This window comes from Electrona antarctica, assembly GCF_951216825.1.
Source record: "Electrona antarctica genome assembly, chromosome: 15".
NCBI classification, from domain to species: Eukaryota; Metazoa; Chordata; class Actinopteri; order Myctophiformes; family Myctophidae; genus Electrona; species Electrona antarctica.
In genome coordinates this window covers 4738720-4765723 of record NC_136796.1, presented here as the reverse complement: position 1 = coordinate 4765723, position 27004 = coordinate 4738720, and the positions used below count along the sequence as shown (strand labels likewise).

Below are 27004 nucleotides of genomic sequence, written 5' to 3'. Positions count from 1 at the left end.
TCTCATAGATTGAAAATGTCAGAATCGATAAATACATACATGATACATCTACGAGATAGTTCAAATTTTGGGCTACTCCTGGCTCCTGGTCATTTCAAACCTTTGAGTTTATCTTTCCCTCCAGCAGGGGGCGGTGTGACTCTTCTCCTTCACGCGTCTTTACTCTTTACTCTTTATTCAGGAATTGTTGACACGGAACCGTCCGGAAGTCGCTCACGTTTTTGTTTTCGTTCGCGCCGCAGAGAAGAAAGCAGTCAGTGGCGAGGAGAAGTGTGTTTATTTGTAAAATGCAAATTAACAACAAGGCAATTAAATTAGCTTTACATTTTAAAACATTAACCAGAGGCGACGCATCATAAAAAATACATTTGAATTCAGTAAAAAAAGGAGAAAATTGAACAAATGTCTTGTGAGATCTGGCTTCATGTGGATGTGGATGTGAGGAAGAGGATGCAGCGTGCCGCTCGAGATGTTGATGTCGTGATGAAGAAGAACAGAGGAAGAGGAGAAAGAGTGGATCGTGTGGTGATGAAGGTTCTGATGGAAGCGGCTGAAGACGTCCTGGAACTGTTCCATCTCACCGTGCACGACTTGGAAGATACTCTGGACCGCCAGAGGGCGCTATTGGACAGACTGCTGAACCCACACGTCACACTGAGCAGAGATACAGGTAACAGTAAGGTTTTCATTCAATATAATAGGACCCAGTCCTTTTGATGGGTCCCAGGGACATTTTATGAGTCCTACTTCAACGACGTTAGAATACAGTACAGAGTACAGTATTGCATCCCAGCCAGGACCCCTGGAGAGTGACATGTGCCATAAAAGTTGTAAAATAAATACATATTTAGTCACTTATATTTATCCCCCCCCCCCCCCCTATTCAAAACTGGCTAAAATCGCTGAAATGAAAGAAAGCAGCAATTAACACTCATCTTTTACTTTCTCTAATAACAACCTAAAACATGAACCTTGGTTGAACGAAACAAAGTTGTCCTTTAACTCATTTTGTTTACACATTGAACATTTGAGTAAATCCTAAAGACAAATGTATTATATTAAATTCCTCTCTCGCTCTCTCTCTCTCTCTCTCTCTAGACTTACAGCCTTATCACAGCCACACACGAGCAACCAATGACTGGCAATCTGTTCCAGACCCAACCAATAACTGTGAACTTCATCCAGAACCAGCCACTGGCAGCCAACCTCGTTCAGAACCAACCAATGACAGCCAGACTTGTCCAGAACCAGCCAATGACGGCCAACCTCGTTCAGAATCAGCCATTGACGCCCAACCTCATTCACAACCAACCAATGACAGCCAACCTCGTTCAGAACCAACCAATGACAGCCAACCTTGTCCAGAGCCAGCCAGTGATGATTATGAAGCGCTGTCTCCTGACAGCACTGAGGAGGAGGAGGATGATGATGATGATAATGATGATAAAGATTATGACCCTGGGGTTGAGGACGTTATGAGAGAGAGCGTGGAGGAGAGTTCAACATTAAAGAGTCCAGAAATAGAGAGTTCAACATTAAAGAGTCCAGAATCAGAGAGTTCAACATTAAAGAGTCCAGAATCAGAGAGTTCAACATTCAAGTCAAGGGTTCATACAGGTAAGCCTACTGTGTGATATTGTATTGATTAGAGCAGTGGTTCCCAAACGGTTTAGCTCAAGACGCCACATTGCGACTGAATCTGCTGCTCTGAATTTTCACTACTAATTTATGACGTATGGAAATTACATTTCCTGTCATACCATTTCATGGTATATTTAGGTAATTTGTCATATCTGCCCTGTGCAATTAGTGTTTACAAACCTAAATGGCAATGTGAAATTGTAATAATGGTCCAATGTTCGATGCAAAAAAACCCACACAATTAAATCATTTGTACGACAATTACAGCTAAAATGTCACTATTGCACACAGGAGGGAAACCATTCAGTTGTGAGGTGTGTGGCAGAACATTCAGAATGAAGGCAGGCCTGAAGCGCCACATGACAGTTCATCAGGGGGAGAAACCATACCAGTGTAAGGTAGGTTCCATTTAAACCGTATGGATCCAATGGGCATTATACATAAAGGTGACCTGACTTGATGTAACATTATAGTAATTATAGGTGTAATCCTATTGTTTTGTCCCCATTTCGTGTCAAGGAGACATCACCATCATCATCATCGTTGTGTTGTGGTCTGTGCGGCCATCAAACCGAGGACACACACAGTCTCTCGGTACACCTGCAGTCCCACAGAGAGTCCCACGCGTGTCACGTGTGTGGGCAGGGTTCCGCCTCCGCCAGCGCTCTAGACACGCACATGAGAGTCCATACCGGTGAGAAACCTTTCAGCTGCGCAGAGTGCGGCAAGACTTTCGCCCAGAAGAGTAACCGGGACACACACCTGAGGTTCCACAACAAAGAGAGGACCTTCATGTGTCAGGTGAGCGGCTGCAGTAAAGGCTACATGCAGTCCGGGGATCTGAAGAGGCACGAGTTGACACACAGGATCAAACACCGTAAGACGCACTGGCGCCGTCCCAGACCCAAGACGCGCCGCCCCAGACAGAGACGGCTCCCCACTCACAAGTGCAAAGCCTGCGGAGAAGAGTTCGCCTTGAAGACAGACATTCTGAAACACGTCCGGATGCACGCGAAGGTAAGGCCCACCCACCGTCACCATTGTTGCGTAATTCACAATTGTTTTGAGATAATTGAGGTTATCACATTGTCATAAAAAAATGAGAAATAAATAAATAAACTAATGGCAGAAATAGTGGATCTACAAGCTCAAGTTTGTAGATTGGCTGTTTCTAATATATTTATAGTATTTCTGACTTACTTAATTAATATATATAAAAATACATTATTTAATATGCCCTATTTCGGCCATAGTGCATTATTTATTGAATTATTTGTATATGTTGGTAACGACCGTGTTTAGTAAGTTCTTTGTTTATTTAAGTTATTTGTCATATCTGCCATGTGCAATTTATATTTACAAAGACTAAAAGCTAAACAGACATTTATTTTGTACACGTTCCAATTCCAATGTTTAAGGCCAAATACACAATTAAATCATTATATCATAATTATTTGCACGACGATTAATTATCTTTTATGATCTTGCCAACCCCGTAAGAACTTGAATCAAGCTTTATTGTCATATAACAGTCTGTGTGGGCAACTTATGGTCTATTTTGATCAATGAATGTATTTTACTCTTGTGTTTAAATTGTATTTCTTTTTATGTTCTTTTAATTATGCTGTATTTTTATGAGTTATTTCCTTTTATGTTTATTTTACTATGTTGTATTTTACGATGTCTTCATGATGTTATTTTTAATGGAAAGCACTGTGGGTCAACTAGTTATGTGTTACCTATTAGAACCAGGAAAGCATCTGTGTGTGTCATTTTAGATTTGAGATTTTAACCACTTTATACTTTGGCTATTAAAAGATTGTGAAAAGTTTTGACAAATCTTTGAATACATATACATATATATTTTTAAAGCTGTCACTTTGAACTCAAATCTTTGCTTTTGGGGGTCCCTGGAACAAAATATTTAAGATGGGAGTCCATGGCCAAATACATAGTTTTGGGCATGAAAATAATCGGCTATTATTGGGTTAAATGTGCTATATAAATAAAGGTGACCTGACTTGATGTAACATTATAGTATTAGTAATTATAGGTGTAATCCTATTGTTTTTTTCCCCCATTTTGTGTCAAGGAGACATCACCATCATCATCATCGTTGTGTTGTGGTCTGTGCGGCCATCAAACTGAGGACACACACAGTCTCTCGGTACACCTGCAGTCCCACCTGAGCCGTGGGAAGGGTTCCGCCTCCGCCAGCACTCTAGACACGCACATGAGAGTCCATACCGGTGAGAAGGGTTCCGCCTCCGCCAGCACTCTAGACACGCACATGAGAGTCCATACCGGTGAGAAGGGTTCCGCCTCCGCCAGCACTCTAGACACGCACATGAGAGTCCATACCGGTGAGAAGGGTTCCGCCTCCGCCAGCACTCTAGACACGCACATGAGAGTCCATACCGGTGAGAAGGGTTCCGCCTCCGCCAGCACTCTAGACACGCACATGAGAGTCCATACCGGTGAGAAACCTTTCAGCTGTGCATAATAAATACATATTTAGTCATTTATATTTACCCCCCCCCCCCCCCCCCCTCCCTATTCAAAACTGCATAAAATCGCTGAAATGAAAAAAAGCAGCAAATTAAAATGTTTTAACACTCATCTTTTACTTTCTCTAATAACAACCTAAAACATGAAACTTGGTTGAACAAAACAAAGTTGTCCTTTAATGTATTGTATTAAAATCCTCTCTCACTCACCAATGACTGGCAATCTGTTCCAGAACCAACCAATGAATGTGAACTTCATCCAGAACCAGCCAATGGCAGCCAACCTCGTTCAGAACCAACCAATGACAGCCAGACTTGTCCAGAACCAGCCAATGACGGCCAACCTCGTTCAGAATCAGCCATTGATGGCCAACCTCGTTCACAACCAACCAATGACAGCCAACTTCGTGCAGAACCAACCAATGACAGCCAACCTTGTCCAGAACCAGCCAATGATGGACAACCTCCATCGGAATCAACCAACGACGGCCAAACTTTTCCAGAATCAACCAATGACGGCAAACTGTGTCCAGAACCAGCCAGTGATGAGTATGAAGCGCTGTCCCCTGACAGCACTATGGTGGAGGAGGAGGAGGAGGAGGAGGAGGAGGAGGAGGAGGAGGAGGAGGAGGATGATGATGATGATGATGATGATAAAGATTATGACCCTGGGGTTGAGGACGTTACGGGAGAAAGCGAGGAGGAGAGTTCAACATTAAAGAGTCCAGAAATAGAGAGTTCAACATTAAAGAGTCCAGAATCGGAGAGTTCAACATTAAAGTCAAGGGTTCATACAGGTAAGCCTACTGTGTGATATTGTATTGATTAGAGCAGCACTTGGTTCCCAAACGGTTTAGCTCAAGACGCCACGTTGCGACTGAATCTGCTGCTCTGAATTTTCACTACTAATTTATGACGTATGGAAATGACATTTCCTGTCACAATTGTTTTGTAACATGTCATACCATTTCATGGTATATTTAGGTCATTTGTCATATCTGCCCTGTGCAACTTGTGTTTACATACCTAAATGGCAAAAAAACACACAATTAAATCATCTGTACGACAATTACAGCTAAAATGTCACTATTGCACAAAGGAGGGAAACCATTCAGTTGTGAGGTGTGTGGCAGAACATTCAGGATGAAGGCAGGCCTGAAGCGCCACATGACAGTTCATCAGGGGGAGAAACCATACCAGTGTAAGGTAGGTTCCATTTAAACCGTACAGATCCAATGGGCCTGGTCTCTAATGTCTCATTCACACCAGTATGTTTTTTCTGCAATTAAAACGAATCCTGTTGCGTATTTTCGGAAAGTGCACTCCTTTTGGCAGGTGTGAAGGCTCAATGGAATTGTGCTGATCAAACAAACGCATTCTAGTTTGCCAAAAACACAAGGGCTTCGCTTCCAAGCACACCTGATTTCGATTCACTGCAGGTGTGAATGCAATCTGCATCAAATCAAGGAAATTAAGCAAACAATGTGGCGGATGTCTGTCTGTCTGTGTAGACATGGAGCGCGCTTACAGTGTGGGGAGTGGGGACTTTCTTTATCTCGTTTAAATATAAAAATATAAATACTTAAATTAATTGTTTAGCTCTGCATGATCTATGTTAACTCTAGCTATTTTTGTTCTACTGGAGCTTTTGTCTTTATGTATAGTAATGATGTGTTATATATCTTGTATGACACTATATTAAGATGACCGTATGTTATCTTCAACAGTGAAACATACTTCCATGCCCCAGGGGTAGCCTGAGTGACATCAGGACTTCAATTCAGGACCGGAGCCCCTTTTGGGGTTTTTAACCTTTCAAGATGGGAACCCCTTTTGGGATCGATGTTAACTTGTTCAGTATGTTAACTATGTTCAGTATATAGCAAGCAACATAACATTTTTGTATTTTTAATATTGGACGTTTTTTAGAATACTATTTAGAAGGCGTTTTTAGAATCCGCCGCAGTCCTAAATGGGTTCTGTATACTCTCTATACAATCCTCCTGCCTGATGCACGCTGTCTGAACTCTTAACTGCTGTGCTGCCTCATGCGATTGAGTCCCTCCCCCCCTGGGTTTAATAAATGTCTGTCTGTCTAAGGTGTGCAAGAAGGCGTACTACCACTCCCACTCTCTGGATAGACACGTCGCCGAACACCACACGAACCATCACGTTTGCGCCGTCTGCAGGGAAGAGTTCCGCACGAGGCGGGATCTGGTGCGCCACCAGAGGATCACACACCGTCCCGACAACGAGGAACAGCCGGAGGCGCGCCGCTCCAGACCGCACCCCGCTTACAAGTGCAAAGCCTGCGGAGACGAGTTCGCCTTGAAGAACGACATTTTGAAACACATCCGGACGCACGCGAAGGTAAGGCCCGCCGCCGTCACCATTGTTACGTAATTCGCAATTGTTTTGAGATAATTGAGGTTATCGCAATGTCATAAAAAATATAAATAAATAAGCTAATGGCAGAAATAGTTGATCTACAAGCTCAAGTTTGTAGATTTCTACTATATTTATGGTATTTCTGACTTACTTAGTTACTATATTTAAAGTAGGAAGTTATTTAATATGCCCTATTTTGGCCATAGTGCATTATTTATTTAATTATTTGTATATGTTGGTAACGAGTGTGTTTAGTAATTTCTTTGTTTATCTAAGTTATTTGTCATATCTGCCCTGTGCAATTTTTACTTAGAAAGCCTAAACGCCAAACAGAATTTTATTTTTTTCACTTAACAGTCTGTCTGTGGGCAACTAACGTATGGTCTATTTTGACCAATGAATGTCTTTCAACTCTATTGCTATTGCTTTATGTTCTTTTAATTATGCTAATTATTAAAATATTGTGAAGAGTTGTGACAAATCTTTGAATACATATACATAATATTTTTAAAGCAATCACTTTGAACTCAAATCTTTGCTTCTGGCGGTCCCTGGAACAAAATATTTAAGATGGGAGTCCAAAATAATAAATAATAAAATTCGGGTATTATTGGGTTAAATGTGCTATATAAATAAAGTTGATCTGACTTGAGGGTGTAATCCTATTGTTTTTTCCCCATTTTGTGTCAAGGATACATCGCCATCATCATCGTTGTGTTGTGGTCTGTGCGGCCATCAAACCGAGGACACACACAGTCTTTCGGTCCACCTGCAGTCCCACAAAGAGCTGTACCACGTGTGTCACGTGTGTGGGAAGGCCTTCCCCTACGCCAGCACTCTAGACACGCACATGAGAGTCCATACCGGTGAGAAACCTTTCAGCTGCGCAGAGTGCGGCAAGACTTTCGCCCTGAAGAGTAACCGGGACACACACCTGAGGTTCCACAACAAAGAGAGGACCTTCATGTGTCAGGTGAGCGGCTGCGGTAAAGGCTTCGTGCAGTCCAGGGATCTGAAGAGGCACGGGTTGACGCACAGGATCACACACCGTAAGGCGCACCAGCGCCGTCCCAGACCGCTCCCCGCTCACAAGTGCAAAGCCTGCGGAGAAGAGTTCGCCAGGAAGACAGGCTTCATGAAACACGTCCGGACGCACGCGAAGGTAAGGCCCACCCGCCATCACCGTGAACATGGTGGACCCTCTTGTAAACAAGTGTAATGCTTAATTGGGTCGTCCACTCACAGTTAACAGTCTTTGTATTGAGTTTGTGCTTGAAATGTACTGTAATTCTGCAAACTGTTAATACATATTTCAATCAATCAATCAAAACCATTGTTACGTAATCACCCGTTCGAAATTGTTTTAAGATAATCGCGGTTATCGCAATGTCATTAAAATATATTAAAAAATAAAAACTAATGGAGGAATATTAGGTCTACAAGCTTAGGTTTGTAGATTGGCCATTTCTACTATTTAAGGTATGAAATTACTAAATATGGCCTATATCGGCCATAGTACATATTTTATTTTTATATGTTGGTAACGAGCGTGTTTAGTCATTTCTTTGTATATTTAAGTTATTTGTCATATCTGCCCTACAAAGCCTAAAAGCCAAACAGAATTCTTTTTTTTTACATTTTCCAATTCCAATATTTAAAGCCACATACACAATTAAACTAGAAAGATGCAATTCCGGAAAAAATGCAAAGTGTGGTTGCCGCAACCGCTAGTATAGACCCCTCCCAGTCACTTTTCTAGCCAATTACAATGTCAAGTCACCCCTGTGATCATGTGTAAGTAATTCGGAGGGAATTTATCCCCCAAAAATCATAGTTTTGCAACAAAGGATGCCCCCTAAGGATGGAAATGGGATTACATTTGGCTCTGTGTTGATGCCATCACCCACAACATGTGATTCAAATTTGGGGTGGATTGGACGTTTGGATCATGATTTGTGGCATTTTTGGTGAAATAGGCCCCTCCCACTAACTTGGGGAGATGTGACATTGCCCGAGGAATCCAGGAAAAAATACATTTTGATTCTACGGGTCAGAAGTTATAAGCCAAAACGTAAAGTGGGCTGTTATAGCGCCACCACGAGGCCGACCAATATAAATTATATCTTAATTATTTTTTGTAATTAGTATGAACATCCCCTCCAAGTTTTGTAACTATAGCCCTTACGGTCTCCGAGAAATAAATACCCATTCAAGTCAATTGGGAAATTTAATGCATGAATAAATTAATATCAATTAAACTATACAGCATATCTCTTAGCAAAATGGAAGCACACCATTCCCGATGAAGCTGGTTGATTTGCCATATGGCTCAAGTGCGTCAAAACTGGTAAAAGTAGCATGCCAACGTTTAGGGTTAAAAAACAAAACTAGAAGCAAAATTTCTAAGACATTTAATGTGTGCCTGCAACTCGACAAGTCTGTGCAACCTTCTGTTCATGAGGTGGTTGGAGTTGGTTGGTTAATTGTTTGGTTGGTTGTATCTGTGTGTCATTTTAGATTTTAACTTTAACTATTATTTTATACTATTACTTTGGCTATTACATTTTTTTGAATATTTGTGACAAATCTTTGAATATTTATTTTCACTGTCACTTTTAACTCAAATCTTTGCTTCTGGGGGTCCCTGGAACAAAATATTTTGAGATTGGAGTCCATGGCCAAATACATGTAGTTTGGGGCGTCCTTGACAAGAAAAGAAAAATGAGAACCACTGGTATAGCAACATAAGGTTGACATTCTTTGCATTGGGTCCTCGGGTCTTAACCCATTTAGACCTAGTGTAACGTATACGTTGTTTTACCTTTCATGCCGGGAGCTACCTCTGTGTCTCATACACCTCTGTGTCTCATATAGCAACACACACACACACACACACACACACACACACACACACACACACACACACACACACACACACACACACACACATCTTCACAGGTCTGTTCAACACCAACAACAAAAACAACACAGTACAGAAAAACATTACACCAAAAAACATGAGTTCCCCACTGTGTACAGAACCATCCTATCGCGGGGCAGTTTGTTTAATGCTGCGATGGCTGAGGGGACAAAGCTCCTACTGAAACAAACCTTTTTCCATGGTAAGGTTCTGTAACTTTGTCCTGATGGCATGAGGTTGAAAAAGGGGATGATCAGTGTCACGTGATATTGAGAGTGCCAGCCGTGTGATGGCCTTATTGTTCATCTCAGAAAGTGTTGGTGTGGGAAGTCCGATAATCTTGGAAGCAACACGGGTAATACTGAAAAGTTTCTGTTTCTGTTAGGCATGGACAGTATGTTGTAGAAACATGCGGAACAGTATAACAGAACAGGTTGAATATTGCTTTTGTACAATAATAATAGAAGATGTGGAGCAACAGATAATGATCTTAACTTGCGGATTACATGAAGTCATAGCAACATGAGTTAGACTTGAATATATTAGAGTTAGATTAATAGAGGTTACACGTAAGAGCGCCCCTCACTTCACACGGGTGTGATTTTTATTAATTACAATTTGAAGGTTTTCAGAAAACCTTATTAGGTTAGGTTTTAGAATGTGTTTATATAATCGGCCTCAGGTCAAATGTGCTATACAAATACAGGTGACTTGACTTGACATAACATAGTAATAATAGGTGTAATATTATCGTTTTTTCCATCTTTGTGTCAAGGAGTCATCACCGTCATCATCATCATCGTTGTGTTGTGGTCTGTGCGGCCATCAAAGCGAGGACACACGCAGTCTCTTGGTTCACCTGAAGTCCCACCTGAGCCACATGTGTCACGTGTGTGGGAAGGGCTTCCCCGGGGCCCTGGGTCTAGATGTGCACATGAGGGTCCACACCGATGAGAAACCTTTCAGCTGTGCCGATTGCGGCAAGGATTTTAATCAGCTGGGAAATCTGACGCTGCACATGAGGATCCATACCGGCGAGCGGAAGTTTGCCTGCGACGTCTGCGGCAAGACTTTCGTCCAGAAGTTGAACCTGGACAGACACCTGAAGTTCCACAACAAAGAGAGGACCTTCATGTGTCGGGTGAGCGGCTGCAGGAAAGGCTTCATGCAGGGCGTGGACCTGAAGAGGCACGGGTTGACGCACACTGGGGAGAAACCCTATGTATGCACCGTCTGCGGCAACCGCTTCCAGGCCAGAAGGTCCCTGAACATTCACATGGACAACACTCACAGCGGCAACAGCACTACGGAGAAGAGGAGGGGAAGGAAACGACAGACCGGAGATCATGCTGTGGAGAACAGTGGAGACGACACTACGGAGAAGACAGTGAAACGAAAAAGAAAGAAAGTATGAACTAAAACTGTCTGCACAAGCATCAGAAAGGTGATGTGAAATGTGATGTTTTCTTTTTCCTGAACCAATTATCTGACAAAGGTGGCAATCATTAAAAGACCTGTTCATTAAAAGCTGGTCCACTCGGCTCTCATTGAATTCAATTCATTCCATTGACCTTCTGGCTCCAGTTTGTCTCCCAGTGCAGCTATGGTGCATGCTGTGACGTAGTACGTCTGTCCTATTCCTCTTTACATATCGTTGTGTGAAGAGGGCATTCATTTTTTGTAAATTAATGCCCTCCACACAAAAGTAGTGAAAATAGCAGATCTAGAAGCTCACAAGGTGTGACCGTGTTGTGAGCTTGTAGATCAGCTGTTTTCACAATACAAATTCTAAATAATTTTATAAAATAATAGTTAAAGGAACGGTTTTGGACACAAACAAGGTTTCCACCCGACAGCAACCTTGGTGATGAGCAGGTAGTTTACTCAGTGGATTAATGATCCAGTATGTTGAGCTGTAAGACTTTTAATGTCCTGTTTCTTTATAAATCACCTGATTAGACTGCTAGATTCTCTATCCACTATAAGGGTTAAACATCTTTATTTCTATTTTCTATATACAAAACAGCTGATCCGACAAGGCAGCACACAGCATGTGATGCATCGTGGATCTGAGCCTGTATATGTTTTTAATTATAACAACATTTTAGTAATTGCTCTTTTTCTGTTTAAAACATGTTTTAACATTTATTTTTTCAGTTTGAAACTGAACTTGGTCCTTCACCACACCCCAAGATCATACCTTGTTAATGATTATCTTTGACTTAATTTTCAAAGTATTATTATAAATGATAAAATAATAATAATATAACATTTATAATAAAATTCATAAAAAAATTATTTACCTGAGAGGTCAGTCTGTCTAATCTCAGGTAAATATGTGTAAACATATTTCGTGGAAAAACATACCCCTTGGTTGTATGGCTATACAGCCTGTAACTAAGCAACGAGAAACAAGCTTTCTAAAATATCTGAAACCCTTTACTTGATCTCCTTACCCCCCTTTCAGTAGGCTATTTCTTGGAAAATATGACACGATGGGAAGTTGGGAACTATGCAAAAACACTTGCACAATGTCATATTGAATATAATATAGTCAATATAAGTTTGTTATATTGAATCTATAACTGAGATTTCTTTATATTTGTAGAGAAGGCTGTCGGTAGAGGTTAGTCCTATGTGTGGACCTTGCAGTCCTGTGTGGACTCTGCGGCTTGTGGGATCTGTATACCTTTCTTGCTAGCCGTGTGAACAAGAGCTAGAGCTAGTAGCTATAGAGCCCGGTGTTAGCTAGGTACCTCCTTATATGATTCCAAATACTTACCTAAAGCATGAAATACTTACTTGTAGTAGCCTATTATTGCTGAATCCTTCTATATGCGATACTTTATACTGACGTGACGCCATGGCCTAACGTCACGCTGTCAACAAAATCAATTCTTGTGAGTTATGTAAATATTTAGTTATGAGATACGTTATAACTTAAATAACTACTTTGTGTGGTGCAAACTCTATGGGTGCAACAGCTTACATTTTAGTAATGCAATCTATTAGTCTTGACTTAAAAGCAAGTTAAATTTGAACTTAGTGTGAGGTGGTGACGCCCCTGGCGGCCAGGGTTGTGCAGCCAGTTGCACTCATTTGAGGAGACAAGGACAGGTGACATTCAATGCATTCCATTGACCTTAAGTGTCGGAATCTATCATCCAAGATGGATGACAGATTCCGAGACTGAGTGGATTAAAACACCTTTTTTTATCAAAAACTACGGAACTCCGGGTTTCAGAACCTTCCCGGAGAATAATCAGACAGGTGGGGCAACCAGGAAAGCACCTTAGATTTTGCATTTGTACATGTTCAGTGTTACTTTGAGGCAGGTGGTTTCGCTCGACGCACCCAAGGGCAAGGCTATAAGTCTTTGAACTCTCGTAGATTGAAAATGTCAGAATCGATAAATACATCTACGAGATAGTTCAAATTTTGGGCTACTCCTGGCTCCTGGTCATTTCAAACATTTGAGTTTATCTTTCCCTCCAGCAGGGGGCACTGTAACTGTCTTCTCCCTCACGCCACTTTACTCTTTATTCAAGAATTGTTGACCCGGAATCGAAAAGTCGCTCACGTTGTTTTTGTTTTCGTTCGCGCTGCAGAGAAGAAAGCAGTCAGTGGCGAGGACAAGTGTGTTTATTTGTAAAATACAGTTCGAAACATAACGTAACATAAAAACATACATCTGAATTCAGTAAAAAAAAAAAAAGGAGATCATTTAACAACTAGTCTAGTAGTAAAAATGTCTTGTGAGATCTGGCTTCATGTGGATCTGGATGTGAGGAAGAGGATGCAGCGTGCCGCTCGAGATGTTGACGTCATGGTGAAGAAGATTTTGATGGAAGCGGCTGAAGACGTCCTGGAACTGTTCCATCTCACCGTGCACGACTTGGAAGATACTCTGGACCGCCAGAGGGCGCTATTAGACACCCTGCTGATCCCACACGTCACACTGAACAGAGATACAGGTAACAGTGATGTAAGGTTTTCATTCAATATAATAGGACCCAGTCCTTTAGATGGGTCCCAGGGACATTTTATGAGTCCTACTTCAACAACGTTAGAGTACAGTACGGAGTACAGTATTGCATCCCAGCCAGGACCCCTGGAGGGTGACATGAGTGCGTATTTTGTCACAGGAGCCTTCATCCTAAGTATGCAGGCTATTTGCATCCCTGCAGGAGTGCAGGTACATGAACTGTGTTGACTTAACTACATTTACTGCAAGTAATGTAGCTACTTTTACTATAGCTATTTTGAAGCACTGATTAACTTTTGAATTTCACATTTCTGATACGTAGTCCTAGAGTAATGTAGAGAGATCATTAAACGCGGTGGGTGCCCTTAATTTTAGTATTGGTAATCCACTCTGATGGAGGTGTGCACTCTTTTTTTGTGGCCTGATGTAATTTTCTGGGGTCTAGTAGGACTATAGTAAATAATAATAATCGCCATAAAAGTTGTAAAATAAATACATATTTAGTCACTTATATTTATCCCCCGCACCCCTATTCAAAACTGGCTAAAATCGCTGAAATGAAAGAAAGCACCAAATGAAAATGTTTTAACACTCATCTTTTACTTTCTCTAATAACGTAAAAATCTCTCTTTCTCTCTAGACTTAAAGCCTTATCACAGCCACACACGAGCAACCAATGACTGGCAATCTGTTCCAGAACCAACCAATGACTGTGAACCTCATCCAGAACCAACCAATGACTGCCAACTTCATCCAGAACCAGCAAATGACGGCCAACCTCGTTCAGAACCAGCCAATGACAGCCAACCTCGTTCAGAACCAACCAATGCCAGCCAGACTTGTCCAGAACCATCCAATGACGGCCAACCTTGTTCAGAACCAGCCATTGACGGCCAACCTCATTCACAACCAACCAATGACAGCCAACCTCGTTCAGAACCAACCAATGACAGCCAACCTTGTCCAGAACCAGCCAATGACGGACAACCTCCATCGCAATCAACCAATGACGGCCAACCTTTTCCAGAATCAACCAATGACGGCAAACCATGTCCAGAACCAGCCAGTGAGGAGTATGAAGCGCTGTCCCCTGACAGCACTATGGTGGAGGAGGTGGATGATGATGAAGATTATGACCCTGGGGTTGAGGATCTGGTGCGCCACCAGAGGACCACACACCATCCCGACAACGAGGAGCAGCCGGAGTCGCGCCGCTCTAGACCGCACCCCGCTTACAAGTGCAAAGCCTGCGGAGACGAGTTCGCCTTGAAGAAAGACATTCTGAAACACATCCGGACACACGCGAAGGTAAGGCCCGCCGCCGTCACCATTGTTACGTAATTCGCAATTGTTTTGAGATAATTGAGGTTATCGCAATGTCATAAAAAATATAAATAAATAAGCTAATGGCAGAAATAGTTGATCTACAAGCTCAAGTTTGTAGATTGACAATTGCTACTATATTTATAGTATTTCTGACTTACTTAGTTACTATATTTAAAGTAGGAAGTTATTTAATATGCCCTATTTTGGCCATAAGAATGGGAATCTAGCTTTATTGTCACTTAACAGTCTGTCTGTGGGCAACTAACTTATCTCTACTGTGGGGAGGAAACCTCTTAACTCCAAAATCTTATATATATATTTTTTGAAACAAAGCATCAAAGTTGGTATTGTGACTTTGTATACCGGTATTATCAGATACTTGCATGTGTGGGGCGACTGTGGCTCAAGAGGTAGAGCGGGTCGTCCAATGTTCCATGGGTCGGCGGTTCGAATCCCGGCTCCTCCTGGATACATGTCGAAGTGTCCTTGGGCAAGACACTGAACCCCAAATTGCTCCCGATGTGCTGGTTGGTACCTTGCATGGTTTCCGCCGCAATCGGTGTATGAATGTGTGTGCGGGTGAATGTAATGCACAATCTATGTAAAGCGCCTTGGATAAAGGCGCTATATAAAAATGCACCATTTACCATTTACCATTTGTGTCATTATATTATCACCACTTTACCCGAATACAGCTCAAGTGGAGTTAGGTGGTTTTCTCTGTCATTGATAGTTCTTATCAATAACAGAGAAACCTCCTAAATCCACTGACAATGGATCTCCAAGTTTGATTAGCCAACGCACGCACGCACGCACGCACGCACACACGCACACACATACACACCTTCTTTTAGTATCTGTCTGTCTCTCTCTCGCTCGCTCACTCACGTGTACGCACGGCCACACACACACACGCAGGTTTGATTATCACACATGCATGCACGCACGCACACAGCCTCTTTCAGTCTGTCTGTCTGTCTGTCCCTCTCTCTCGCTCGCTCACATGCGCACGGGTGCACACGTCAGTCTCACAGTCACACACACGCACACACTCACACAATCACACACATGGGACCGACACAAACAAACACGCACTCACACAAAAGTTGAATCCCGTTCCTCCCATTCATGCCAGCAGGCAGAAACTGTCGTTCTTTTTGTTTATCTTCTGCACGGCTCTGAGGCTGCGCTGCAGGCAGTGCCCCCACAGAGCAGTGGAGTTAAGTGTTTCTTCTGACAGTTTGAGGATCAAATGGATTTCAGAGGTTCTTTCAGAAGCGCTTTTTGATACTTTCCATTGGTTCAATATGTTCATAACAACACACAGACGTAAAGGGTGTTCAGTAGCATCGGTTTATGAAGAAAATATCAAAAACCTTGAAAATGGACTTAGGAGGTTTCCTCCCGACAGCGACGTTATGGTCTATTTTGACCAATGAATGTCTTTTAACTCTTGTGTTTAAAATATATTGCTTTATGTTCTTTTAATTATGCTGTATTCTTATTCCCCATTTTACTATGTTGTATTTTACAAGGTCTTTATGATGTTATTTTGAATGGAAAGCACTTTGGTGTCAACTACTGTTATTTTTAACCTATTAGAACCAGGAAAGCATCTGTGTGTCATTTTAGATTTTAGATTTTAACCACTTTAACTATTATTTTATACTTTGGCTATTAAGAAATTGTGAAAAGTTGTGACAAATCTTTGATTTTTTTTACTTTGAACTCAAATCTTTGCTTCTGGGGGTCCCAGAGTTTGAAAATCGGTTATTATTGGGTTAAATGTGCTATATAAATAAAGGTGACCTGACTTGATGTAACCTTATAGTAATTATAGGTTTAATCCTATAGTTTTTTCCCCATTTTGTGTCAAGGAGACATCATCATCACCGTTGTGTTGTGGTCTGTGCGGCCATCAAACCGAGGACACACACAGTCTCTCTGTCCACCTGCGGTCCCACGGAGAGCTGAACCACATGTGTCACGTGTGTGGGAAGGCCTTCCCCTACGCCAGCGCTCTAGACATGCACATGAGAGTCCATACCGGTGAGAAACCTTTCAGCTGCGCAGAGTGTGGCAAGACTTTCGTCCAGAAGAGTAACCGGGACAGACACCTGAGGTTCCACAACAAAGAGAGGACCTTCATGTGTCGGGTGAGCGAATGCGGTAAAGGCTTCGTGCAGTCCGGGGATCTGAAGAGGCACGAGTTGACGCACAGGATCACACACCGTAAGACGCACCGGCGCCGTCCCAGACCCAAGACGCGCCGTCCCAGACCGCTCCCCGCTCACAAGTGCAAAGCCTGCGGAGAAGAGTTCACCAGGAAGACAGGCTTCATGAAACACGTCCGGACGCACGCAAAGGTAAGGCCCACCCGCCGTCACCATTGTTACGTAATCACCCGTTCGCAATTGTATTGAGATAATCGCGGTTATTGGAATGTCATTAAAACATATTTAAAAAATAAATAATAATGGCAGAAATTCCATTTCCACTATTTAAGGTACTACTAAATAAGCCCTATATGGCCCTATATTTTGTGTATGTTGGTAACGACCGTGTTTTGTAATTGTTCTTTTTATTTACAAAGCCTAAAAGCCAAACAGAATTGTTTTTTGACACGTTCCAATTTCAATATTTAAAGTTAAACATTAATTAATGATATAAATAAAAATGAGAACCACTGGTATAGCAACATAAGGTTGACATTCTTTGCATTGGGTCCTCGGGTCTTAACCCATTTAGACCTGGTGTAACGTATACGTTGTTTTACCTTTCATGCCGGGAGCTACCTCTGTGTCTCATATAGCAACATCATTTATTTTGTTTTATTTTTGAGCGGCGCTAGCCCCTCCTATATACAGGTTTAATGTTTGTCTTTCCTAGACAAACATCAAAAATGCCATTGACCATGAACAGAGTTTAATGTTTGTTTTGTCTGTCACTGAGCAAATTGGCATATGATGTTATGTCATATCGCGACGATGTAAGATGATAAGGGTTGGTAAAGCGCCCCTCACTTCACATGGGTGTGATTTTTGAGGGCTATGTCCAGCTTTGAGGGTTTGTGTAAACACAAACATTGTCCTAACACAAACACTGAATGCCATTGACAATGAATGGCCAGTTTTGAGTGTTTGTGCAAACAGAAACATTGAAGACGAAGGTGAGGACGCAAATTGTGATTGGCCAGAATGAGATGATCAATGATGAATCTGTATATGATAAGAACGCCCCTCACTTCACACAGGTGCGGTTTTTGAGTGGTGCAAACCACTCCAACAACTGGCTTTGTTAGTACCCGTGTGTGTTTGTGCCTGTACGGGTGAGCATGGTTGCTATGGTTAGTATGTGACGTAACTATAACAATACATGTGTAGTTGCACCACTCAGTTCACACGGGTGTGATTTTTTTAATAACGATTTGAAGGTTTTCAGAAAACCTTTAGGTTAGGTTTTAAGAAGGCGTTTTTAGAATCAACCTCAGGTCTAAATGGGTGGTCAAATGTGCTATACAAATAAAGGTGACTTGACTTGACATATCATAGTACTAATAGGTGCAATGTTATTGTTTTTTCCTCTTTGTGTCAAGGAGTCATCATCATCATCGTTGTGTTGTGGTCTGTGCGGCCATCAAACTGAAGACACACACAGTCTCTCGGTCCACCTGCAGTCCCACCTGAGTCATGTGTGTCACGTGTGTGGGAAGGGCTTCCCCACCGCCTCCGCTCTATACGTGCACATGAGAGTCCACACCGGTGAGAGACCGTTCAGCTGCGCCGAGTGCGGCAAGGATTTTAAACAGCAGGGTAATCTGGACTCGCACATGAAGATTCACATCGGCGAGCGGGAGTTCGCCTGCAACGTCTGCGGCAAGGCTTTCCACAGGAAGGTGAACCTGGACAGACACCTGAAGTTCCACAACAAAGAGAGGACCTTCATGTGTCGGGTGATCGGCTGCGGTAAAGGCTTCATGCAGGCTGTGGACCTGAAGAGGCACAAGTTGATGCACACCGGGGAGAAACCCTACATATGCACCGTCTGCGGCGAACGCTTCCAAGCCAGAAGGTCCCTGAACATTCACATGAACAACAACATTCACACCGGCAACGGCGCTACAGAGAAGAGATGGGGAAGGAAACGACAGACTGGAGATCATGCTGTGGAGAACAGTGGAGACAACACTACGGAGAGAAAGGTGAAACGAAAAAGAAAGAAAGTATGAACTAATACTGTGTGCACAAGCATCAGAAAGGTGATGTGAAATGTGATGTTTTCTTTTTCCTGAACCAATTATCTGACAAAGGTGGCAATCATTAAAAGACGTGTTCATTAAAAGCTGGTCCACTCAGCTCTCATTGAATTCAATTCATTCCATTGACCTTCTGGCTCCAGTTTGTCTCCCAGTGCAGCTATGGTGCATGCTGCGACGTAGTACGTCTGTCCTATTCATCTTTATGTATCATTGCTGTCGGGCAGAAACCTTGTATCTCCATAATATGCCAACCGTCTTTTCTTTTTTGTAAATTATACATATTATTATTCATACAAAAGTGTCACACAAAAGTAGTGAAAATAGCAGATCTAGAAGCTCACAAGGTGTGACCGTGTTGCGCGTTGTGAGCTTGTAGATCAGCTGTTTTCACAATACAAATTCTAAATAATGTTATAAAATAATAGTTAAAGGAACGGTTTTAGACAAGAACAAGGTTTCCATCCGACAGCAACCTTGGTGATGAGCAGGTAGTTTACTCAGTGTATTAATGATCCAGTATGTTGTACATTTTGAGCTGTAAGACTTTGACCTAGGTTCCATCCTGGAGGCTAATCTTTCCGGTGATAAAATGGCCACCAATGTAATCAAAAAGATCAACCATAGAACAAGATTCCTTTACAGGATCTCCTCACTGGTCAACAAAAACACCTTGAAGACCTTAACAGGAGGCCTTGTACAGGGTTTCTTTGACTATGCATGCACCTCCTGGTACCACAGCACCTCAAAGGCCCTTAAAACCAGGCTCCAGACTTCCCAAAACAAACTGGTCAGGCTCCTACTTGACCTCCTACTTGGCCCCCCGAACCCACCTCACCCCTGCCCACTTCGACAGGCTGGAATGGCTTAGGGTCGACGACAGAGTACAGCATCTTGCAATGGGTCTGGTCCACAAGATTCGATACACCACCAAGATACCCATGTACCTGTCTAGATACTTCCTTAATGTTAACGAAGTCCACACCCACAACACCAGAGGGAGTGCAACGAACCATGTACAACCCAGATTCGGCACAAACAAGGGACTAAATTCTTTTCGCTCCTATGCCACCAAAATGTGGAACGCCCTACCAACTGTCATTAAGACATGCGAATCCCTTGACTCCTTCAAAACCGTTCTCAAAGGGCACCTACGGACGGCTGCAATTCGAAACTGGCCCCTGTAAAATCGGAATCCCTCAAACACGAACGCAAGGACAACAAAGAGACGGTCGCGGCCACACAGCCAACTCAAGGTATGGCCACTGAGCCGACTTGGGGACCCAACGCAAGGACAACACAAGAGACGGTCACGGCCACACAGCCAACTCAAGGTACGGCCACGGAGCCGACTTGGGGACCCAACGCAGCTCCTCCAAGGAAAACAAACAAATTAACGGAGCTGAACGTGAATCCCCCCCACCGCCCACCCCTTTTTTTCCCTCACTGTATATGTTTCTTTTCCCTTTTTACCGCCTTTATGATGAATTCCTGTTCTGTCTATAGAAGTGTCTATTTGTACGTCTCTAAATGTTTTGATGATTTGAACATGGTGGACCCTATTGGAAACAAGTGTAATGCTTAATTGGGTCGTCCACTCACAGTTAACAGCCTTTGTATTGAGTTTGTGCTTGAAATGTACTGTAATTCTGCAAACTGTTAATAAATTCTTCAATCAATCAATGTTCTGTGTCTTTATAAATCACCTGAATAGACTGCTAGATTCTATATCCACTATAAGGGTTAAACATCTTTATTTCTATATACAAAACAGCTGATCGACAAGGCAGCACACAGCATGTGATGCATCGTGGATCTGAGCCTGTATATGTTTTTAAGTATAACAACATTTTAGTAATTGCTCTTTTTCTTTTTAAAACATGTTTTAACATTTATTTTTCATATTTATCTGTCATCCAAGATGGATGACAGATTCCGAGACTGAGTGGATTAAAACACCTTTTTTTATCAAAAACTACGGAACTCCGGGTTTCAGAACCCGGAGAATAATCAGACAGGTGGGGCAACCAGGAAAGCACCTTGGATTTTGCATTTGTACATGTTCAGTGTTACTTTGAGGCAGGTGGTTTTGCTCGACGCACCCAAGGGCAAGGCTATAAGTCTTTGAACTAGATTGAAAATGTCAGAATCGATAAATACATACATCTATGAGATAGTTCAAATTTTGGGCTACTCCTGAGTCCTGGCTCCTTTCAAACCTTTGAGTTTATCTTTCCCTCCAGCAGGGGGCGGTGTGACTGTTTTCTCCTTCACGCGTCTTTACTCTTTATTCAGGAATTGTTGACCCGGAACCGTCCGGAAGTCGCTCACGTTTTTGTTTTCGTTCGCGCCGCAGAGAAGAAAGCAGTCAGTGGCGAGGAGATGTGTGTTTATTTGTAAAATACAATTTAACAACAGAGCAATTAAATTAGCTTTACATTTTAAAACATTAACCAGAGGCGACGCATCATAAAAAATACATTTGAATTCCATACTAGTAGTAAAAATGTCTTGTGAGATCTGGCTTCATGTGGATGTGGATGTGAGGAAGAGGATGCAGCGTGCCGCTCGAGATGTTGACTTCGTGGTGAAGAAGAACAGAGGAAGAGGAGAAAGAGTCGATCGTGTGGTGATGAAGGTTCTGATGGAAGCGGCTGAAGACGTCCTGGAACTGTTCCATCTCACCGTGCACGACTTGGAAGATACTCTGGAACGCCAGAGGGCGCTATTAGACAGACTGCTGAACCCACACGTCACACTGAACAGAGATACAGGTAACAGTGATATGATATGATGTTGTAAATAAAATAGGTTTTCAATGTAATGCTCCCAGGGGTGGTCTTTTAGGGACATTTTATGAGTCCTACTTCAACAACGTTTTTGACTAGAGTACAGCATGGAGTACAGTATTGCATCCCAGCCAGGACCTCTGGAGGTAGCTGCAATTTGCAACTCTAGATTTTTTTTATAATGGGATGAATCTAGAGTTGCAATACCCTCCATTGACTCCCCACTTATCCAATTTGCGTTTGCGATCTGCTTGTATTAAGCGACATTAAACATTGCAGCTGTAGGGCAAAATTGTAATTGTAAATTTTAGGGAAAACTTGAATCATCCTCTTTCAATCTGCTGAGCTTTTATGTTATAAGAATCCACCGTAGACATGTTATGAGCTACTTTCTGTCAAGACATTCTGTGCAAGTGATTCTTTTTCTAAGTGTTGGAGTTTGGAAGCGCTCGTCGTAAGTCACTAAATGGCCCTGTGTGCCATCTGTTTCGCATTTGCACATAATGCAGGAGGCATTAACATGAGTGCTTCCAAACTCCAACACTTAGAAAAAGAATCACCTGCAGAGGATGTCTTGACAGAAAGTATCTCATAACATGTCTATGGTGGATTTTTATGACACAAAAGCTTGGCAGATTGAAAGAGGATAATTCAAGCTTGCCCTACAGCTGCAATGTTGGTGAGTTTAACGTCGTTCAATACAAGCAGATCGCAAACGCAAATTGGATAAGTGGGGAGTCAATGGAGGGTATTGCAACTCTAGATTCATCCCATTATAAAAAAAAATCTAGAGTTGCAAATTCACATGAACAACATCATGTGTTGTTATTTCTGACTGAGAGAACCGTGGTAGAAGTAACTTACTCAAGTAATGTAGCTACTTTTACTGTGTAGCTATTTTGAAGCACTAATATTGACTTGTTTGTTTCCCATTTATTTGACGTAGACTCGTAGAGTAATGTAGAGAGTTAATTAAACACGGTGGGTGCCTTTGATTTTATTCCTTAGTAACGGTTCTCGGAATAACGTGAATTACAGACGTATAAGATTTCTTCATTTTACATTGTAAGATGTATAATAGAAATTTTGCCTATAGTACTATGAAACTTTTTCTTTTAGCCCATCATTAATAAAATTGTAGCTCTGTTTTAATGTTTATAAACAATACAGACACAAACAAACAAACCAATGCACAGCAAATTCAGCTTATTATAAAATTGCTGTCCATATACTTGTTTCTCTGCTTTCCCTGCCCTCACCTAATGGAAACATTTCAGTAAAACATAAGGACAAATGTACCAGTATTTTATACTCCCCCCCCCCCCCCCCCCCCTCTCTCTATCTTTATCCCTCTAGACTTGCAGCCTTATCAAAGCCACACACTTTCAACCAATGACTGGCAATCTGTCCCAGAACCAACCAATGACTGGCAATCTGTCTCAGAACCAACCAATGACTGTCAACCTCATCCAGAACCAACCAATGACTGCCAACTTCATCCAGAACCAGCCAATGCCGGCCAACCTTGTCCAGAACCAGCCAATGACGGCCAACCTCATTCGGAACCAACCAATGACAGCCAACCTTGTGCAGAACCAACCAATGACGGCCAACCTCGTTCAGAACCAACCAATGACAGCCAACCTTGTGCAGAACCAACCAATGACGGCCAACCTCGTTCAGAACCAACAAATGACAGCCAACCGTGTCCAGAATCAGCCAGTGATGAGTATGAAGCGCTGTCCCCAGACAGCTGTATGGTTGAGGATGATGATGATGATGATGATAAAGATTATGACCCTGGGGTTGAGGATGATACGAGAGAGAACGAGGAGGAGAGTTCAACATTGAAGAGTCCAGAATTAGAGAGTTCAACATTAGAGTCAAATTCAGTCGAAGGACAGAGTGTGCTGGAGACGGGTAACAAACAACAGGAGAAGTTTCAGTTCTGTCTGGTGTGCTCCCAGTCCTTCCAGAAAATGGGCGCTCTGCTCAGACATGTCATGAGGTCGTGTTGCGATGAGACACAGTGTCGCTGTGGGTTCTGTGGGGAGCTGTTCCCGTCCAACCGGGACCTGAAAGGTCACCTTGAAACTCACAGAGAGCACTGTAACACCTGCAGCACATGTGGGAAGAAGTTCCAGAATACGCGGTTACTGGATATACACAGAAAGGTTCACACAGGTAAGCCTACTGTGCTATATTGTATGGTATTGTTTAGACTAGGGGTTCCCAACCTCTCTATTACCACGGACCGGCTGACGGTTCATACAATGTTCGCGGACCAGAACATACAAAAAATAATAATTGTACATTTACTCTCACATATTTTACATAGTCGCCTAATTGAAATGATTTGAGCTAATTGCAATTATTTTGCACAATTATCAGCCATGTTTACTGTTGGAAAATGTTGGTTGGTACATTCTCAAAAATAGAGGAGATAGACAATCTACAATGTGAGATTATTCATGCTATTTTAGAGAACTTTAAACAGCATTAAAGACGCCTGGCGTTTTGGTAGATTATTTCCTTTGATCATCGTACCGGTAACTTTCACTAATTTATTGGTATATTTGTTTTTTTTGTAATTTGTTTTGTAATTTGTTTTTTTTGTAATTTGTAAATTTGTAATTTCGGTTTACAAAGCCTAAAAGAAAGAAATGTACATTTTATTCAGGGAAACCATTCAGTTGTGAGGTGTGTGGCAGAACATTCAGAAGGAAGGGATGCCTGAAGCACCACATGACAGTTCATCAGGTGGAGAAACCATACCAGTGTAAGGTAGGTTCCATTTAAAATTAGGGTTTACATTTTAAACCCTACAGATCCAATATGCCTGGTGTGTCGCATTCACACCAGGACGTTTTACTGCAATTAAAATTGCGTATTGTCTGAAAGTGCTTCCTTTTTGCAGGTGTGGAGGCTCGTTCGAATTCTGGTGCTGATAAAAAAAACACATTCTAGTCCGCCAAAACACGGGGGGTTTCGTTTGCTTCCATGCGCACCTGATTTCTTACTTAAATTAAACAAACTATTTAGCTCAGCATGATCTATGTTACTGTAGCTAACACTCTCTCACACTTACGCCAGTGTGCCAGTGTTCTATACAATACCCCTGGTCTATACAATCATCCTGCCTGATGCAGAGCGTGTCTGTACTCAAACTGCTGTGCTCCCTCATGCGATTGAGTTCACCCCTGGGTTTAATAAATGTCTGTCTAAGGTGTGCAAGAAGGCGTACTACCACTGGCCCTCTCTGGATAGACACGCCGCCGAACACTACAGGAACCGGCACGTTTGCGCCGTCTGCAGGGAAGAGTTCCGCACGAGACAGGAGCTGCTGCGCCACCAGAAGATCACACACCGTCCCGACAACGAGCAGCAGCCGGAGGCGGGCCGCTCCAGACCGCACCCCGCTTACAAGTGCAAAGCCTGTGGAGAAGAGTTCACCTCGAAGAAAGACCTTCTGAAACACGTCCGGGCGCACGCGAAGGTAAAGCCCGCCGCATTCACCATTGTTACGTAATCGCCCGTTCACAATTGTATTGAGCTAATCGCGGTTATCGCAAGGCCATTTACAAAAAAGTAATGGCTGAAATAGCAGATCTACAAGCTCAAGTATGTAGATCGGCTATTTCCACTATATTTAAAGTATAAAATTACTAAATATATGCCATTTATCGGCCATAGTACATTATTTATTTTAATATTTTTATATATTTGTAACGACTGTGTTTAGTCATTTCTTTGTTTACTTAAAAGGCAAACATAAATGTAATGTTAAATGTTCCAATGTTGTCAGATACACCATGAAATCATTATAACACAATTATTTGCACAACGATTAATTATGTCACTAACTATGGCAACTAACTTATGGTCTATTTTGATCAATGAATGTATTTTAACTCTTTTTATTTAATTGTATGGTTTTTATGTTCTTTTTATCATGCTGTATTTATAAGAGTTATTGCTTTTTAGGTTTATTTTACTTTTGTTGTAGTTTACAAGGTCTCTATGATGTTATTTTACTTTTTTCTTTTTTTTTGTGACAAATCTTTGAATACCGGTGTTGTATATATATTTTTAAAGCGATCACTTTTAACTCAAATCTTTGCTTCTGGTGGTCCGTTAAACAATATATTTCGAGATGGGAGCCCACGCTCAAATCCATGTAGTTTTGGGCGTCCTTGACAATTGAGAACCACTGATATAGCAACGTACGGTTGAAATGTTCTGCATTGGGGCTTAATGGGTTAAATGTGTGACCTGACTTGACATAACATTATAGTAATAATAGGTGTAATGTTATCGTTACACTCCCCCCCCCCCCCCCCTCCCCCCCTCTTTTTGTGTCAAGGAGTCATCGCCATCATCATCATCGTTGTGTTGTGGTCTGTGCGGCCATCAAACCGAGGACACACACAGTCTCTCGGTCCACCTGCAGTCCCACATAGAGCTGAGCCACGTGTGTCACGTGTGTGGGAAGGCCTTCCCCAGCTCCTTCGCTCTAGACGTGCACATGAGAGTCCACACCGGTGAGAAACCGTTCAGCTGCGCCGAGTGCGGCAAGGATTTTAAACAGCAGGGAGGTCTGGACTCGCACAGGAAGATTCACATTGGCGAGCGGAAGTTTGCCTGCGACGTCTGCGGCAAGACTTTCCTCCAGAAGCAAGTCCGGGACAGACACCTGAGGTTCCACAACAAAGAGAGGACCTTCATGTGTCGGGTGAGTAGCTGCGGTAAAGGCTTCATGCAGGCCGTGGACCTGAAGAGGCACGAGCTGACGCACACCGGGGATAAACCCTACGTATGCACCGTCTGCGGCGAACGCTTCCAAGCCAGAAGGTCCCTGAACATTCACATGAACAGCACTCACATCGGCAACGGCACTACGGAGAAGAGGAGGGGAAGGAAACGACAGACTGGAGATCATGCTGTGGAGAACAGTGGAGACAACACTACGGAGAAGACGGTGAAACGAAAAAGAAAGAAAGTATGAACTAATACTGTGTCATCAGAAAGGTGTGAAATGTGATGTTTTCTTTATCCTGAACCAATTATCTGACAAAGGTGGCAATCATTAAAAGACGTGTTCATTAAAAGCTGGTCCACTCGGCTCTCATTGAATTCAATGCATTCCATTGACCTTCTGGCTCCAGTTTGTCACTGTATGGTTTGGGTGTCCGA

The 27004-nt window shown here is 42.4% G+C and overlaps 2 protein-coding genes across 2 annotated transcripts; both read left to right on the top strand.

Annotated features, from left to right (window-relative positions):
- The first annotated feature begins 211 nt into the window (after positions 1-211).
- On the top strand, positions 212-26944 carry LOC306938370 (uncharacterized protein). The gene is made up of 11 exons (XM_079522510.1): positions 212-670; positions 1099-1617; positions 1933-2039; positions 2161-2658; positions 3734-4118; positions 4382-4728; positions 4774-4945; positions 5224-5354; positions 6249-6518; positions 7228-7698; positions 26175-26944. The coding sequence occupies exons 1-11, from the start codon at positions 403-405 to the stop codon at positions 26814-26816; spliced, it is 3810 nt and encodes a 1269-aa protein (XP_079378636.1). The 5' UTR covers positions 212-402; the 3' UTR covers positions 26817-26944.
- Positions 13123-19113, top strand: LOC306938374 (uncharacterized protein). The gene is made up of 4 exons (XM_079522519.1): positions 13123-13430; positions 14082-14749; positions 16645-17133; positions 18363-19113. Exons 1-4 carry the CDS (start codon positions 13205-13207, stop codon positions 18993-18995), a joined length of 2016 nt encoding a protein of 671 aa, XP_079378645.1. The 5' UTR covers positions 13123-13204; the 3' UTR covers positions 18996-19113.
- Positions 26945-27004: the final 60 nt, after the last annotated feature.